At 47.6% G+C, this 14,457-nt stretch overlaps 1 protein-coding gene across 5 annotated transcripts in view; it reads left to right on the forward strand.

Annotated features, from left to right (window-relative positions):
* The window catches only part of Ninl (ninein like), a 129,505-nt gene that overhangs the window by 66,325 nt on the left and 48,723 nt on the right, over window positions 1-14,457 (forward strand). For 4 of the 5 annotated variants that reach the window (XM_045156030.1, XM_045156034.1, XM_045156031.1 and 1 more), the window contains exons 4-8: window positions 26-198; window positions 2,764-2,830; window positions 6,750-6,940; window positions 7,718-7,870; window positions 11,519-11,689. In XM_045156030.1, the coding sequence (XP_045011965.1) occupies window positions 26-198; window positions 2,764-2,830; window positions 6,750-6,940; window positions 7,718-7,870; window positions 11,519-11,689 (755 nt within the window). The remainder of the gene's footprint in view (window positions 1-25; window positions 199-2,763; window positions 2,831-6,749; window positions 6,941-7,717; window positions 7,871-11,518; window positions 11,690-14,457) is intronic. The other variant, XM_045156033.1, reaches the window with a different exon arrangement.

Genomic DNA, 14,457 nt, shown 5'->3' on the forward strand with positions numbered 1-14,457 from the left:
ACCTCATCTCCTGTTCTCTTTTTAGCCACTTCCTGTGCTGTCCCACCAAAGTATGTGAGTGGCTCCAAGTGGTATGGCCGTCGGAGCAGACCCGAGCTTTATGACTCTGCCACCACGGCCAATTATGGACCCGAACAGCAGGTCAAGAGCAGCCTGAAGACATCACTCCGGCGCTCTGCGTCTCTGGAGAGTGTGGAGGTGGGTCAGCCATCATGGCCCATCCAGGTTCTAATAACCTTTCAATTTGTCACTGGATAGAGGATGTGACAAGGGTACTGTGTTTCTGGGCATCTTATATTACCATCAACTTGGGTGCACATGGTAAAGTTGTTCATTTAAAACTGTTTAGTCTGGCTGAGATGGTTCTGGTCACTAGGCTCTCTACACTTGGTGCAATGGGGACTTTGTGCAGGAATGTCTACTTCGTGTGTGTGTGTGTGTGTGTGTGTGTGTGTGTGTGTGTGTATATATAAAATTTTTAGTTATTTATTTGAGAGAGAGAATGAGGCAGAGGAAGAGAGAGAGAGAGAGAGAAAGAATGGGCACGCCAGGGCCTCCAGCCACTGCAAACGAACTCCAAAAGCATGTGCCACCTTGTGCATCTGGCTTACATGGGTCCTGGGGAATCAAACCTGAGTCCTTTGACTTTGCAGGCAAGTACCTTAGTCCCTAAGCAATCTCTCCAGCCTGAATGTTTACTTCTTTTTTTTAAAAAAAATATTTTATTTACTTACTTATTCAAGAGAGGGAAAGAAACAGAGAGAGAGAATGGGCACACCAGGGCTTCCAGCTACTGCAAACGAACTCTAGATGCATACACCCCTTGTACAGTTGGCTTACGTGGGTCCTGGGGAATCAAACCGAGGTCCTTTGGCTTTGCAGGCAAGCACCTTAACCACTAAGCCATCTCTCTAGTACCCGAATGTTTACTTCTTTACCCACATTCACCAACTACATCTTCCATATCATTGTGAAAAGTCCACGTTATGGCTTCACAAGAGGAAAAGTGTTAAATGGGAAAAGGGCTAGAGAGATGGCTAGTAGTTAAAAGCACTTGCCTGCGAAGCCTAAGGACCCAGGTTCAATTCCCCAGAACCCACATAAGGCAGATGCACAAAGTGATGCATGCACACAGGTAGTGCGTGAGCACAAGGTGGCACATATGTCTGGAATTTGTTTGCAGTGGCTAAGGCCCTGACATGCTACCTCAATATCTCTCTCTCTCTCTCTCCCTCTCTCTGTCTCTCTCTCTCTCTCTCTCTCTCTCTCTCTCTCTCTCTCTCTCTCTCTCTCTCACACACACACACACACACACACATACACACACAAATTTTAGAAAAAGAAATGGAAAAGAAACAATGTCTTTGATGCAGCCTCAAGGTGAGGAATTTGGAGGTATCAATTCCATAGTAAACTTATCTCAGGTGCTTGGAATATACCAGGGCCCACACACCTATAACCCGGTGAGTGGCAACCAGTCCCCACCCTGAAGCTGTGGGAGCTGACCCTTGTCCTTACCAAGGCCTTTCACTGCAAGTGCCTGGAGGACACCAGCTGATGCAGCCTTGCCTGCGTTACGTAAAGAAAGCATTCCATGGAGCATGCACACAGCTTTGGAGTTTATCACAGATTCCTCAAACCCATTTTTTAAGGGTTCCAGAAAAGCCTGGTTCCTGCTGTCTCTGTTGTCAACTTCTGACATACGGGACCTTATTGAGAACTTATCTTTTTTTTGTGTGTAATGAGAGAGAGAATTGGCGAATTGTTTATATTTTAAACTCTCCAGAGGCAAAAGTGAAGCACTCCTCTCAGGGGCTGTTACATGTGGACAACAAGCCCAGAATATACTTATACATTTTTTTATTTGTTCTTTGACAGTCTCATACTTCTATATAATATAATCATTTCACCCCATCACCCCCTCTTATCCCTTATCCCTGTGAGATGAGATGTGAGTCGATGACTCACTAAGTCACAAGTTTCTCCAAACAAGTCTCCCTCGACTTTCATGTCTTTTTGGTGACCCACTGAGTTTTATGAGGGTTGCTTGCATGAGCATGGGCAACTTAGCAGTGGCTGCACCACTTAAGAAAATGTTTCTCTTTTCCTAGCAGCTATCAACCGTGGCTCCTCAGAGAGGGTGGGAGCCTCCTGACTGAGCCCCTCCACCACCCACCTGTCACACACGTCTTGACTGTCATGCCTGCTTTGCTGCCTGCTCTTCCAATGCTTGCTCTACGGTATACTGTTCCAGAGCGCTTGAAGGGACAGAGACTTGCTCTCACCACCTGACAGAGGTGATAAGGAACAGTTCAGAGGGCCATGGTGTCACAAGCCTTTATTAGGAGAATGTACCCCATGAATGGAATGTTGGCCAGCTCTTGGCAGATGCTGGCCTCTGAAGCCCTGAGTTGCTATAGGGAGCATGTTTCTCCTTGTTAGGATGTGAGCACTATCTGTGTTTTCAGTGTGGCCTGCTGAGAATTTTGGTTTATACTGAGAAACTTTAGTGTGCAGTATGAGGCATGTGTCCAATCCCACATTGTAGCCCTCAGCTTTGGAGAGGGCATTGGTCCTCATAGCATGCCACATGCTGGCCTGTAGAGCCACACCCTGCAGAGCTTGAGCCTGGGCCTGCCAGCCTGGACTGTGTCCTTAGCTGTCCCTCCCCCACCTGAACATCTTCTTCTGCATATTCCTGGTGCTCCACCACCTCAGCACTCTTTGGAGCTCCCACATATTTTTTATTGCATTTTTCCACAGAGCCTCAAGTCCGATGAAGAAGCTGAGAGTGCTAAAGAACCTCAGAATGAATTATTTGAAGCACAAGGTAACACTGGCCCCATGTTCCCTGCCGTGTCTGATTAGAGCTCAGAGAGCTGGATCACTGGGCAGGGTAGAATCACAGAGGAAGGCCGCAGAACTGCATGCTGTAGGTGCTGTCCCCCATGGGCCCTTTATCTAGAAGTAGTTAGAAGGTCGGCATCGCAGCCCTGAGGCACTCACTTAGTCATCACTTTCTCCTGAGGTCAGTGTCTGGAGTAGAAGCTTCTGGCCAAGGTTACAGAGTGGTTCTGCTGTGTTCTGCGGTCTGAGGTTTTGTTTGTTTGTTTGGTTTGGGGTTTGTTTGTTTTTTTTCCTGAGGCAAGCCCAAGATTGGCCTTTTATGTATTTATTTTTTTAATGCAAGAAAGAGAGAGAGAGAATTGGCGCACCAGGATCTCCAACCACTGAAATTGAACTCCAAATGTGTGTGACCCCTTGTGTGCATGTGCGACCTTGTACACTTGTGTCACCTTGTGCATCTGGCTTACAAGGGATCTGGAGAGTCAAACATGAGTCCTTAGGCTTCACAGGCAAGTGCCTTAACCACTAAACCATCTCTCCAGCCCTGTTGTGAGTTTTGATGTGATGGCAAGGATCACCCAGGGAGTCTCAGGCCAGAGGGCTTTGCTTGTCCTAGTCAAGCCCAGGGTTGGCCTATCTCTCCTTCCTGGCACAGTGGGGCTGGACTTAGCCTCTTCCTGCTGTGAAGGCCCCTACCAGGGTCTGGTCTGCCCCATAGTATAGAGTAAGGTGTGGCTCTACTTCTCAGGAGCCTGGCATAGCAAGCAAAGTCCAGCAGCTGAGTAACTGGAAAGGGAGAGCTTGGCCATCATGCTTCTGAGCTGCACCCGGTAGCTGTATCCACAGGTGTGGGCAGGATCCCCGCCCATCTGCAACCCCCTCCCTCCTGCGGCATATGCATTACATGCTCCTGAGGGTACAGAAACAGGAAGTGTTGTTTGTTTGTTTGTTTGTTTTTATGGTTGTTGGCTTTGGGAAAGATCTAGGTAGAAGGGAGTTATTTTCCATTTTCTTTTAACTTTTTTTTTTTTTTTTTTTTTTTTTTTGAGGTAGTCTTGCTATAGCCCAGGCTGACCTGGAACTCACTATGTAGTTTCAGGGTGCTTTTCCATTTTTTAAAGGTCATATTTGCCCATCCTACATTGTGATAGAATGGTCAAGTAATACTGTTTAAGAGTCCTAGTGGGGGACTTGAGAGATGAAATAGTGGTTAAGGTACCTGTGAAGCCCAAGGACCCAGGTTCGACTCCCTAGAACCCACATAGCCACATACACATGGTGGTACATGCATCTGGAGTTTGTTTGCACTGGCTAGAGACTCTGGCATAGCCATTTCTCCCTCCCTCTCTCTCTCTCTCTCTCTCTCTCTCTCTCTCTCTCTCCATCTATCTCTCTTTCTCTCTGTCTCTCTCTCTCTCTCTCTCAATAGATAAATGAATAAAAATAAATTTATTTACTTATTTTTGGTTTTTCAAAGTCAGGGTCTCACTCTAGCTCATGCTGACCTGGAATTCACTCTGTAGTCTCAGGGTGGCCTTGAACTCATGGAGATTCTCCTACCTCTGCCTCCCAAATACTGGGATTAAAGGCGTGTGCCACCATGCCCAGCTTCTTTATTCACATTTTTAATATCACAGTTATCTGCAGTTAATTCTGCACAATCTCTATCATTGGTCTCACTTCCTCAGTTACACTCTAGGATTCTTTTTTAAAAATATTTTAATTTTAGCCAGGCATGGTGCCATACACCTTTAATCCCAGTACTCGGGAGGCAGAGGTAGGAGGATCACCATGAGTTCATGGCCACCCTGAGACTACAGAGTGAATTCCAGGTTATCCTGGTTTAGAGTGAGACCCTACCTAGAAAAAAAAAGAGAGAGAGAGAGAGAGATGGCATGGGAGTGACAGCTCAACATGGCCACTGTGTGAGCCCTGAGGAACTCCTGGGACCTGTTGGACCCTCACAACAGGCTCAAAGCAGTCTGAGTACCTCATGTGGTGCAGGGGGCTCTTGCTGAGTTTGGAAACAAGAGCATGGTTCACATCAGTCCTTGATTGCCCAAGAGCCCTGCTGCAGAGCTTATCTGAGGAGAGGACTGGAATGCTCAGGACCTGGAGAAAGTGGCAAGGCTTAGTGCCATGGTATCCAGGGACCCTGCTGTGACACCGAGGCTGAGTCATGAGTCATGGAAGGATGTGAGGGAGCACTTACCTAGCTAGGCTGGCCTCATATGCAGACTGTCTTTGATCGGCCTCTCAACATGTCTGGGCTTTCTCTCAGCAGGGTGCCAGCACTCAAGGTCCCACAGACCAAGCTGGAGATGCTTCATGCACATGAGCCTAACATGAGTCACATGGCTTCCTGTTGTTGGAAACTGCCCCAAGTCTTCTTAGGTTAGAGGAGAGAGGCCATAGGGCTGGTGTACTGGTGGAAAGAGGGTCAGAAAGAGGAGTTGAGCCTGCACCCCACCTCAGCCATGCTACCTGTTACAACCCAGGAAGTACTTACTGGTCTCACACGTGGAGTTGGTGTATCCTGTTGGGGAAAGCACCTGGGCCACCTGGGAAGACATGAGACCACCAGCTCTGACCACCCATGAACTGTGGGCAGTGCCTGCCTCCCATCACCCTGCACACAGCAAACCCCACCTCTGAACAGAGTGCCCGGGGATCCCCTTGTCTTGGATCAGGCTGCATTATCCACAGGCCCTTTGGTTTTTCCACCCAGCCCACAGTGTCATTGGTGAGCCTGTGGGCCTGGCTTTCCTTGGGCCACAGTGGCTTTCATATTAGTTGGGTTATACTAAAGTAACAAATACCCACATGACTCCTCTCTGAAATCTAGATTACTGAGATGCCCAAAGTCTGTATGGAGCCAAAGTGGCAGTGTGAGCAAGGTAGAGGGCACATCTGGCTCACCAGGTCCCTCTTCATGGACATCTGCCTCAGTGTCTGTCCTCATCCATAGGTTTTTCCCCCTTTATCGCTTTCAAACACATAAGCCACTTTTTCACCAGGACATGGAGTTAAGTGTTGGGTTATCCCCAGCTTTGATGAAGTGTGATTGACAGATTAAAAACTGTATGTATGTATGGGACTGGAGAGATGGCTAAGTGGTTAAGGTGCTTACAGACAAAGCCTAAGGACACAGGTTTGACTCCCCAGGACCTACATACACCAGATGTACATGGTTGCACATGCGCCTGGAGTTCATTAGCTGTGGCTAGAGGCCTTGGAGTACCCATTCTCTCTCTGTGTCTCTCTCTCTTTCTCACTCACTCACATAAATAATTTTTAAAAAACTTCATGGGGCTAGAAAGATGGCTTAGTGGCTAAGGCACTTGCCTGTGAAACCTAAGGACCCAGGTTCTATTCCCCAGTACCCACCCACATAAGCCAGCTGCACAAGGTAGCACATGTCTGGAGTTTGTTTGCAGTGGCTAGAGGTCCTGGCATGCCCATTTTTTTAAAATTGCATGTGTGGTTGATACATGTGTGCACTGCAAACAAACCATTGCCTCACCTCGTTATCTTCCTGTGTACACTGAGACCATTGATCTACCTTTGGCAGATTTCTGGCAGCCAGGACAGGAATGCAGTAGTAGTCACTGGTGTCTCTTAGGTCTCCCACAATCGTGCCTTGTGTCCTTTAGCCAGCGTCTTTTGTCCCCCACTCACTGGTAACATGTATTTTATTCTGCCACCAAGACTCTGACTCTTTTCTAGACCTGCCTGTAAGTGGGATCATGGGTCTTTGTCCCTCTGTGCCTGGCTTATTTCATTTACTGTGATATCCTTAGGGCTCAGGTATGATTTCTTCCTTTTTAAGGCTGAATATTCCCTTGTGGTGTATTGATTATGTGCGTTTATCCGAGTCTAACTATAGACCTCTTTTGCTTCAGGCCAGCTGCAATCCTGGGGTTCTGAGGGTTTTGGGACTCCCCGGAAGTCCTGCAGTCCTTCCTTCAACACTCCTGAGAGCCAGGTCCAGGGCATCTGGCATGAGCTGGGGGTTGGCAGCAGTGGTCACCTGAATGAGCAGGAGCTAGCTGTGGTCTGCCAGAGCATCGGGCTCCAGGGACTCAACAAAAAGGTGGGAGCGCTGGGCCACTGCTGAGACTGGCTGTTTGCAGTGATCACCTTTAGTACTGTCTCGGGAAAATCTCTCCCTTCAGACCACAGCTCACTTCCTCACTTTTTACCCTGATGGCTCCCAGTGCTTCTGCTGAAAGTTAAACTCCACATACCTGTGAGAGACCAACTCTGTGCAGCCCATCCTTAACAAACTCCTGACACACTCAGAAGTGACAGGTACTTCAAATACCTCGCTCACAATCCTTTCTCTACCTGAAGCAAACACCCTTTCCTTTCCCTCTGAGCCTGCCTTTGCCTCAGCAGTTGTGTGTACCATCCTGTTACACAGCATGGGCGCAGGGAGGCTGCAGTGGCAGTGCATGCCCTGTGTCCTTGCTGGACCGCGAATCGTGGGGCCCAGGCTGGGTTTGCTGCATGTATTACCTCAGTGACTAGCACGTTCCTATCCCCACTGGACACTGAATCACTGTAGCATTAGGGTGTTCAGGTGCTGCCCACTCCTAGTGGGAAACATACCTGGCAAGGCCATCTAGGTTTGAAGACAGCAATGGGGATTCTTAGGAAAGCTCTGGGACAGTTGGAATTTTTGTGTGTGGTATTGAGCATTGAACCCATTGCCATGTTCATGTTACACAAGTGCTCTGCCACTGAGCTACATCCTCTGCCCTAACAGTTTCATTTTGAATAAGGATAAGCTACTGCCCTTGTTGGGTGCTTGCAGCAGGGAAAGGAGGAGGTGACCCTATAGGCCTGAAGAATGGTGGCTCTTGTCTAGGACCTTGAAGACCTGTTCAACAAACTGGATCAAGATGGAGATGGCAGAGTGAGTCTTGCAGAATTTCAGCTTGGCCTATTCAGTCATGAGCCTGCTTTGCTTCCAGAATCTTCCACTCTGGTCAAATCGAACAGGTCCTGGTCTAATTATCAGGTAAAATGGGACAATTAAATGTGAAACTCCAGTGCTTCCTGTACTGATCTTTCTGTCAGTGTCGCAGTGGGCACAGGAGGTGGAAAAGCCTGTGTTTATGTGCGACCTTTACAGAGCTCCGGCTAGCCTGCTGTTGCTCTTCGCTGGCTGTGACTGTGAGACACTAAGTGACTTCTCTTGAGCACACACCTCAGGAAACGAAGACAGTTTGGGCACCAACCACAAAGGGCAGTCTTCTTGTGTCCAGGCAGGTGTGGCACACACAGTAATATTTGTCAGTAAGAAAACTTCCTGTGTCCCCCATTGCACAGTGAGCATGGGTTGCGGAAGTTTTCCAGTGTAGCTGGACTGGGGTTAACCCTTGTTGTGCCATCGTGGAGCCCTCCCTGCCTTGCTCTCCTGAATTTCATCTTGCACAAGAGTCCCTTGTTTCCTTAGCACCCAGATAGAGCAAGGGCTGCTCTGAGGACAGGTGTAAGCACTTTGCTATGGGCACATGCTCATAAAGCCCACAAGGAAGAGGAAAGACTGAGAACTGGCCCTTCAGTAAGCTGTCAGCCTGTAAGTCAGACCAGGGGCTGGGTGGGCACCACAGAGTAGCGAAGTGCTTACCCCACATGTGCGAGGCTCTGGGTTCCATCCTCAGCATCACACTTCAAAACAGAGACTCAAGTCCAAAAGACCAAAGAGGAGCCCCAAATCCATGCTCAGCCTCCATCAGGCCCCTCTGAGTGAGGCCAGCTGCTGCTGTGCCCCACTGCTGACCTGTGCCAGGTAGGGTCCTCAGAGTGTCCGAGCCTCCTTCCAGAGAGGGTAGCAGAGGCATAGACACCCCAGAATGGCATGTGAGAAAAAGTGAGTCCTGTGTGCTTTCCAGCAGTGGCTTCTTCACCTAGCAGCTCACCTGCTGCAGGAGTCAGAGTACGGAATGTACTAGAAGCTGCAGCCCCACCTTCCTGCCCATGGTGAGCTGCTTTAGCCCTCTGGGCCACTTTCCCTCCCCACCCCATTCTCTATGTGTACACACAGCACAAGCACAGATACCCCAGTGCATGCAGGCCACCCACTGAGGGCTTACAGCCCCTGTACACTCATGTCTCCACTCTACACGCACACCTACCGTGTGCACATATATCCTGTGCATGTGTACACACACTGTACATGTGCATCATCCATGCAGCACTATTCATGCAAACCCACCAGGTACACACACTTTCTATACATGTACACCCACTGAATACACACGTAGCCTCTCTGCATGCACCTGCTGTGTACACACATATACCCTCTTCACATGCAGACCTACTATGCACATGCACTTCCACTGTACTTTTTTGTTTTTATTTTTTAGTTTTTTGAGGCATGGTTTCACTTTAGCCCATGCTAACCTGGAATTCACTCTGTAGTCTCAGGATGGCCTTGAACTCACAGTGATCCTACTACCTCTGCCTCCTGAGTGCTGGGATTAAAGGTGTGTGCTACCACGCCCAGCCACTGTACATATTTATCAACTGTATATACACACATCTTTTTAAAAATTTTTTTTCTTGGTTCATTTTTATTTATTTATTTGAGAGTGACAGAGAAAGAGGCAGAGAGAGAGAGAGAGAGAATGGGCGTGCCAGGGCTTCCAGCCACTGCAGACGAATCCCAGATGCATGCGCCCCCTTGTACATCTGGCTAGCATGAGTCCTAGGGAATCGAGCCTCGAACCGGGGTCCTTAGGCTTCACAGGCAAGCGCTTAACCACTAAGCCATCTCTCCAGCCTCTATACACACATCCTTTGTACATACACACCAACTCTATATGCGTGCACACCTACTCTACATACAAACTTACAGTACATACACACCCACCATATATATATATGAATATGCACTGTACACACATACATGACTACTGTACCTTAATATCTACTGTGTAATCATCGAAGTGCATACATCTTCTGCACGCACACACTCTGTATACACATGCACATGCTCTGTACATGGGTACCTGCTGTAGACATGTGCACAGCCACAGTAGGTATTCATCTGTGTGTATGAACAGTTTACGCAAACTGCATTCATGCCTCCTGACAGTATAAATCATTGTTTACATATGTACACACTTACTTGTACACACCCACACAAATCCATTGTTCTTACACATTGTGACATACAGAGCCAAGCTGGGGGGAGAATAGGCTCTGAATTTAATCTTCAGAGAGCACGGAGTTCTTGTCCTTCTTATACCACTTGTCTCAGAACATCTGCCTCCCCCACCCCACCAACTTTGGGTGACATTCAGGAGACCCAGGGTAGCTGAGTGGCCTGCTTGGCTGCAGGATTGCGCCTGTTTTCCACGCAGACCCTGCTGGCATTATGCAGCTGTGCCAACCCCAGGGAGGTGAGCCCCAGACGAACTCACCTCATCCTGTGCTTCTGCTGGGGCCAGAAGAGGGGCGGCAGCAGGTATAGGTGGCCATGGCCACCACTGGACATGGTGAAGCTGCCCTCCTCCTCTTGTAGAGGAGTTTGTCCACCTCTCACACAACATTCACTCCTCAGAGGATGAGGCACATCGAGGACGTGACCTGCAGGAGTGCTGTGTGACCAGGGAGCCTCCAGCAAGCTCTGCCTGGAGGGGCGGCTTGCTGAGGAAGGGCTCAGATGCCAGGCTGGGGGAGTCAGCAGAGCAGAAAAATAAGTGCTTGGTGGGTGTACATGAACAGAAAGAGTGCGTAACCTGAGGGCTTGCATGTCCAAGAAAGAGGAAAGCAAGACTAGGGAGAAGGTTGGAAGTGTTAAGGGACGTGTTTCAGGCACCGGATGCACCTGGAGTCCTGGAATAAGCAAAGAGATACTGGAACTGGGGGCCATGAGGAGGCCTGTCTGTGCCATGCAGGAGGTGGGATGCAGTGGGAGGCCAGGGTCCTGAGCAATAGTGCAGGAAGTACTGCCTCCCTCATGCCCAGGGCCACACTTCCTGGGCCTTATTGAGGCTGGTCAGGAAGGAATCCTGGGAGAAGAGAAGCTCGGAAGTGGTTGTTGCCCTTTGGATTCAGACACTAACAAAGCCCATGGGCAGCCTTCTAGATGGGGGACTTGTTTGGATTCTCTGAACCTCCCCAGAATCACTTAGTTGTGAGCTGTGAAACTCTGAGTTCTGGAGAACTGTGGGGTTCTGTTCGGGCCATTCAGCCCCTTCTTTCAGAGCCCATCTCCCATTTCCTCTCTCAGCCTGGATTTCCTGGCACAGCACATGTTTTTTAGTGCAGAAAGAAATGTCCAAATCCTTTTGTGATACCTCTCCAAATGATAACTTGCTAACCAGAGCTGACACTCAGGCTTCACAGGTATGAGTCCTTAGGGACATATTAAAAAAAAAGAAAAAAACAGGTGTTCGGGAGTCCTTGGGAAAGCAAGGAGCCAAGGGTCAGTTAATAGTCCTGCCTTCTGCACAGCCACACAATCCTGGGTAACTACTGTGTGGCCGTGCCTCTTTTCTGTCCAGGCAAAGGAGCTGATGATCATTCCCTTTTCTTAGGCCTCAGTGAGAAAGCAAAGTGCACAGGCTGGTGAGGGTGGAACATCTGCTCACAGTGCACAGATACCATGACCTCCAGACACCTGTGTGCTCACGTGTCTTCTCTCCCCAATGTGCAGGCCCTGGAGGAGAACGGCTGCCACACTGCCACCACCTCATCCCTCGTGTCCGTGTGCTCAGGACTGCGCCTTTTCTCCAGCGTCGATGACGGCAGTGGCTTTGCCTTCCCCGAGCAGATCGTTGCTGTGTGGGTGCAGGAGGGGATTCAGAACGGCAGAGAGATCCTGCAGGTTCGAAACTTGCCATTTGCAGCTGCCCTGTTGGGTGACATCCAAGGGCGCCTGGGACTGGGTGGGAGACATAGGGGGCCATGTACCCACAGAAAATGGACAGAGCACCTTATCCCAAGAACATGGGATGGGGAGGACATGTGCTTTGAGCAGAGAATCCCAAACAGGGAAGATTTCAAAGACACATTTTCCCATTAGTTTTTACAATTAAATTGTAGTACTTTTTTTTTTTTTTTCAAGTTGGGTCTCACTCTAGTCCAGGCTGACCTGGAATTCACTATGTAGTCTCAGAGTGGCCTTGAACTCACAATGATCCACCTACCTCTGCCTCCCAAATGCTGGGATTAAAGGCGTGCGCCACCATACCTGGAAACTTGTAGTAAATTTTTTTATTTTAAAAGAAAAAACTACAGAGAATCCATCTGGGAAGGTGCATTTGAAGACAAGTTTCAGTGTCCTGTATACCGTCCCCTCACTGCTAACCAAAGAAGGGGACTCCTACTACTGGAAAGAATCAGGTCTTTGGGCTGAGGAATGGCTCAGTTGTTAAGGGTGCATGCAAAACTGATGGCTCAGGTTTGAATCCTCAGTACCAATGTAAAGCCAGATGCACATGGAGTTCAGGAGTTCGGTTGCAGATACGGGAGACCCTAGCATGTCCATTCTCACTCTCTTCTTGCAAATAAATAATAAATTAAAATACTGAAAAAAATCCGTACAACGTGCTCCCTCCAGACATAAAATGCCCTGGATATTCATGACCTCATAGTGCCTGACCCTACATACACAAGACCATCATAAGAGGAGGAAAAGACCATGACATCAAAATAAAAGAGAGACTGAATGAGATGAGGAGGGGATATGATGGAGAATGGAATTTCAAAGGGGAACGTGGGGGGGGGGTATTACCATGGGATACTTTTTATAATCCTGGAAAATGTTAATAAAAATTAATTGAGAGTAAGTTAAAAAGGAGACATAAAGGGAAAAGAAAGGAAGGAAGGAGGGTACTTAATAGGTTGATATTGTATATCTGTAAGTACAGTGATTGAGATGGGGAGGTAATATGATGGAGAATGGAATTTCAAAGGGGAAAGTGTCAGGGGGGAGGGAGGGAATTACCATGGGATTTTTTTTTATAGTCATGGAAAATGTTAATAAAAATTTAAAAATTAAAAAAAAACTTTAAAAAAATTAATTGAGAAAAAATACTGAAAAAATATAATCTCTCAGATTAAAGGAGAAAAAGAATCTTGTCTTTGTGATAAGAGGACTTCTTGTTCTGTAGGTTTTGTAAAGTTGGGCTCATGATTCGGACAGAGCTCAGCCTTGGGTGAGGGGCATCTGCTTTGAGGAAGTATCACAATTTAGATTCATTTCCAAATTTCATTTTCTTTAAAAAATTTTTTTTCATTTTCTTTTTTTACAAAAATATTTAATTTATTTATTTCTTTTTTTTTAAGTTTTTTGTTCATTTTTATTTATTTATTTGAGAGTGACACAGAAAGAGAGAGGCAGATAGAGAGAAAGAGAGAGAGAGAATGGATGCCAGGGCCCCCTTGTGCATCTGGCTAACGTGGGTCCTGGAGAATCAAGCCTCGAACCAGGGTCCTTAGGCTTCACAGGCAAGTGCTTAACCACTAAGCCATCTCTCCAGCCCACATTTATTTATTTCTTGGAGGGAGAGAGACAGAGGGAAGGAGAGAGACAAGAGAATGGGCATGCCAGGGCCTCCAGCCACTGCAAACAAATTCCAGATGCCCACACCACCTTGTTCATCTGGCTTACGTGGGTACTGGGGAAGAACCTAGGTTCTTAGGCTTTGCAGGAAAGTGCCTTAACTGCTAAACCATCTCTCCAACCCCCAAATTTCATTTTCTATTGCTAATAAATTAGTTAATTAAAAGTTTAAAAATAATAAAATGGAAAAAAAATTAGGCAAAAAGGGACTGGAGTTTGTTTGCTGTGGTTAGAGACCCTGGTGTGCCCATTCCTCACTCTGGTTGCCTCTTTCTCTCTCTCTCAAATAAATAAGCAATAAAAATTTTTTAAATTAGAAAAGTTTTTAAAAAACACTATAAAACAAAAAGACAAGCTTCCCATTCCCAGGAGCTGGGGCAGGGTAAGCTGGCGGCACGCTGGGCCTCTGGTGAGATCTTCCCAACGCATCATAGTATGTGTATTCGTTCTGGTCTCGCTTTCCCAGTGCCGGTAGACTAACTTATGCCCCCTCCTTGCTGTTCCACACGGAGGTTTCTAGTTCTTCCTGGCATTTCTCAGCATTTATAAGGGATCAGTGCTCCTGCTGGTGCTCTGCGCAGCCAATGCCATGTCTTTTAAAACTCTGGGGTTTTTTTGTTGTGTGTTGGGTTTGTTCAGTTTTGCTTTTTAATGTTTTATTTATTTATTTGGGGGGGAGACAGAGAAAGAGGCAGATAGAGAATGGGCGCACTGGGTCCTCCAGCTGTTGCAAACGAACTCCAGATACATGTGCCACCTTATATATCTGCCTTACATGGGTCTTGGGGAATTGAACCTGTGTCCTTTGCCTTTGCAGGCAAGCACCTTAGCAGATAAGCCATCTCTCCAGCCCATTTTCTTTTTGAGACAGTGTCTCAGTGTGGCCTTGGCTAGCCTTCAACTCAAAATCCTCCTACCTCTATCTCATGTGAGCAAGATATATTTCACTGTGTTGCCCAAGATGGTCTGGGACAACTGGCTCAGCTTCCTGAAGAGCTTAGACAACAGGCTGTCATGTCTAGCTTCAT

This window comes from Jaculus jaculus, chromosome 8 (genome assembly GCF_020740685.1).
Source record: "Jaculus jaculus isolate mJacJac1 chromosome 8, mJacJac1.mat.Y.cur, whole genome shotgun sequence".
Classification (NCBI taxonomy): Eukaryota; Metazoa; Chordata; class Mammalia; order Rodentia; family Dipodidae; genus Jaculus; species Jaculus jaculus.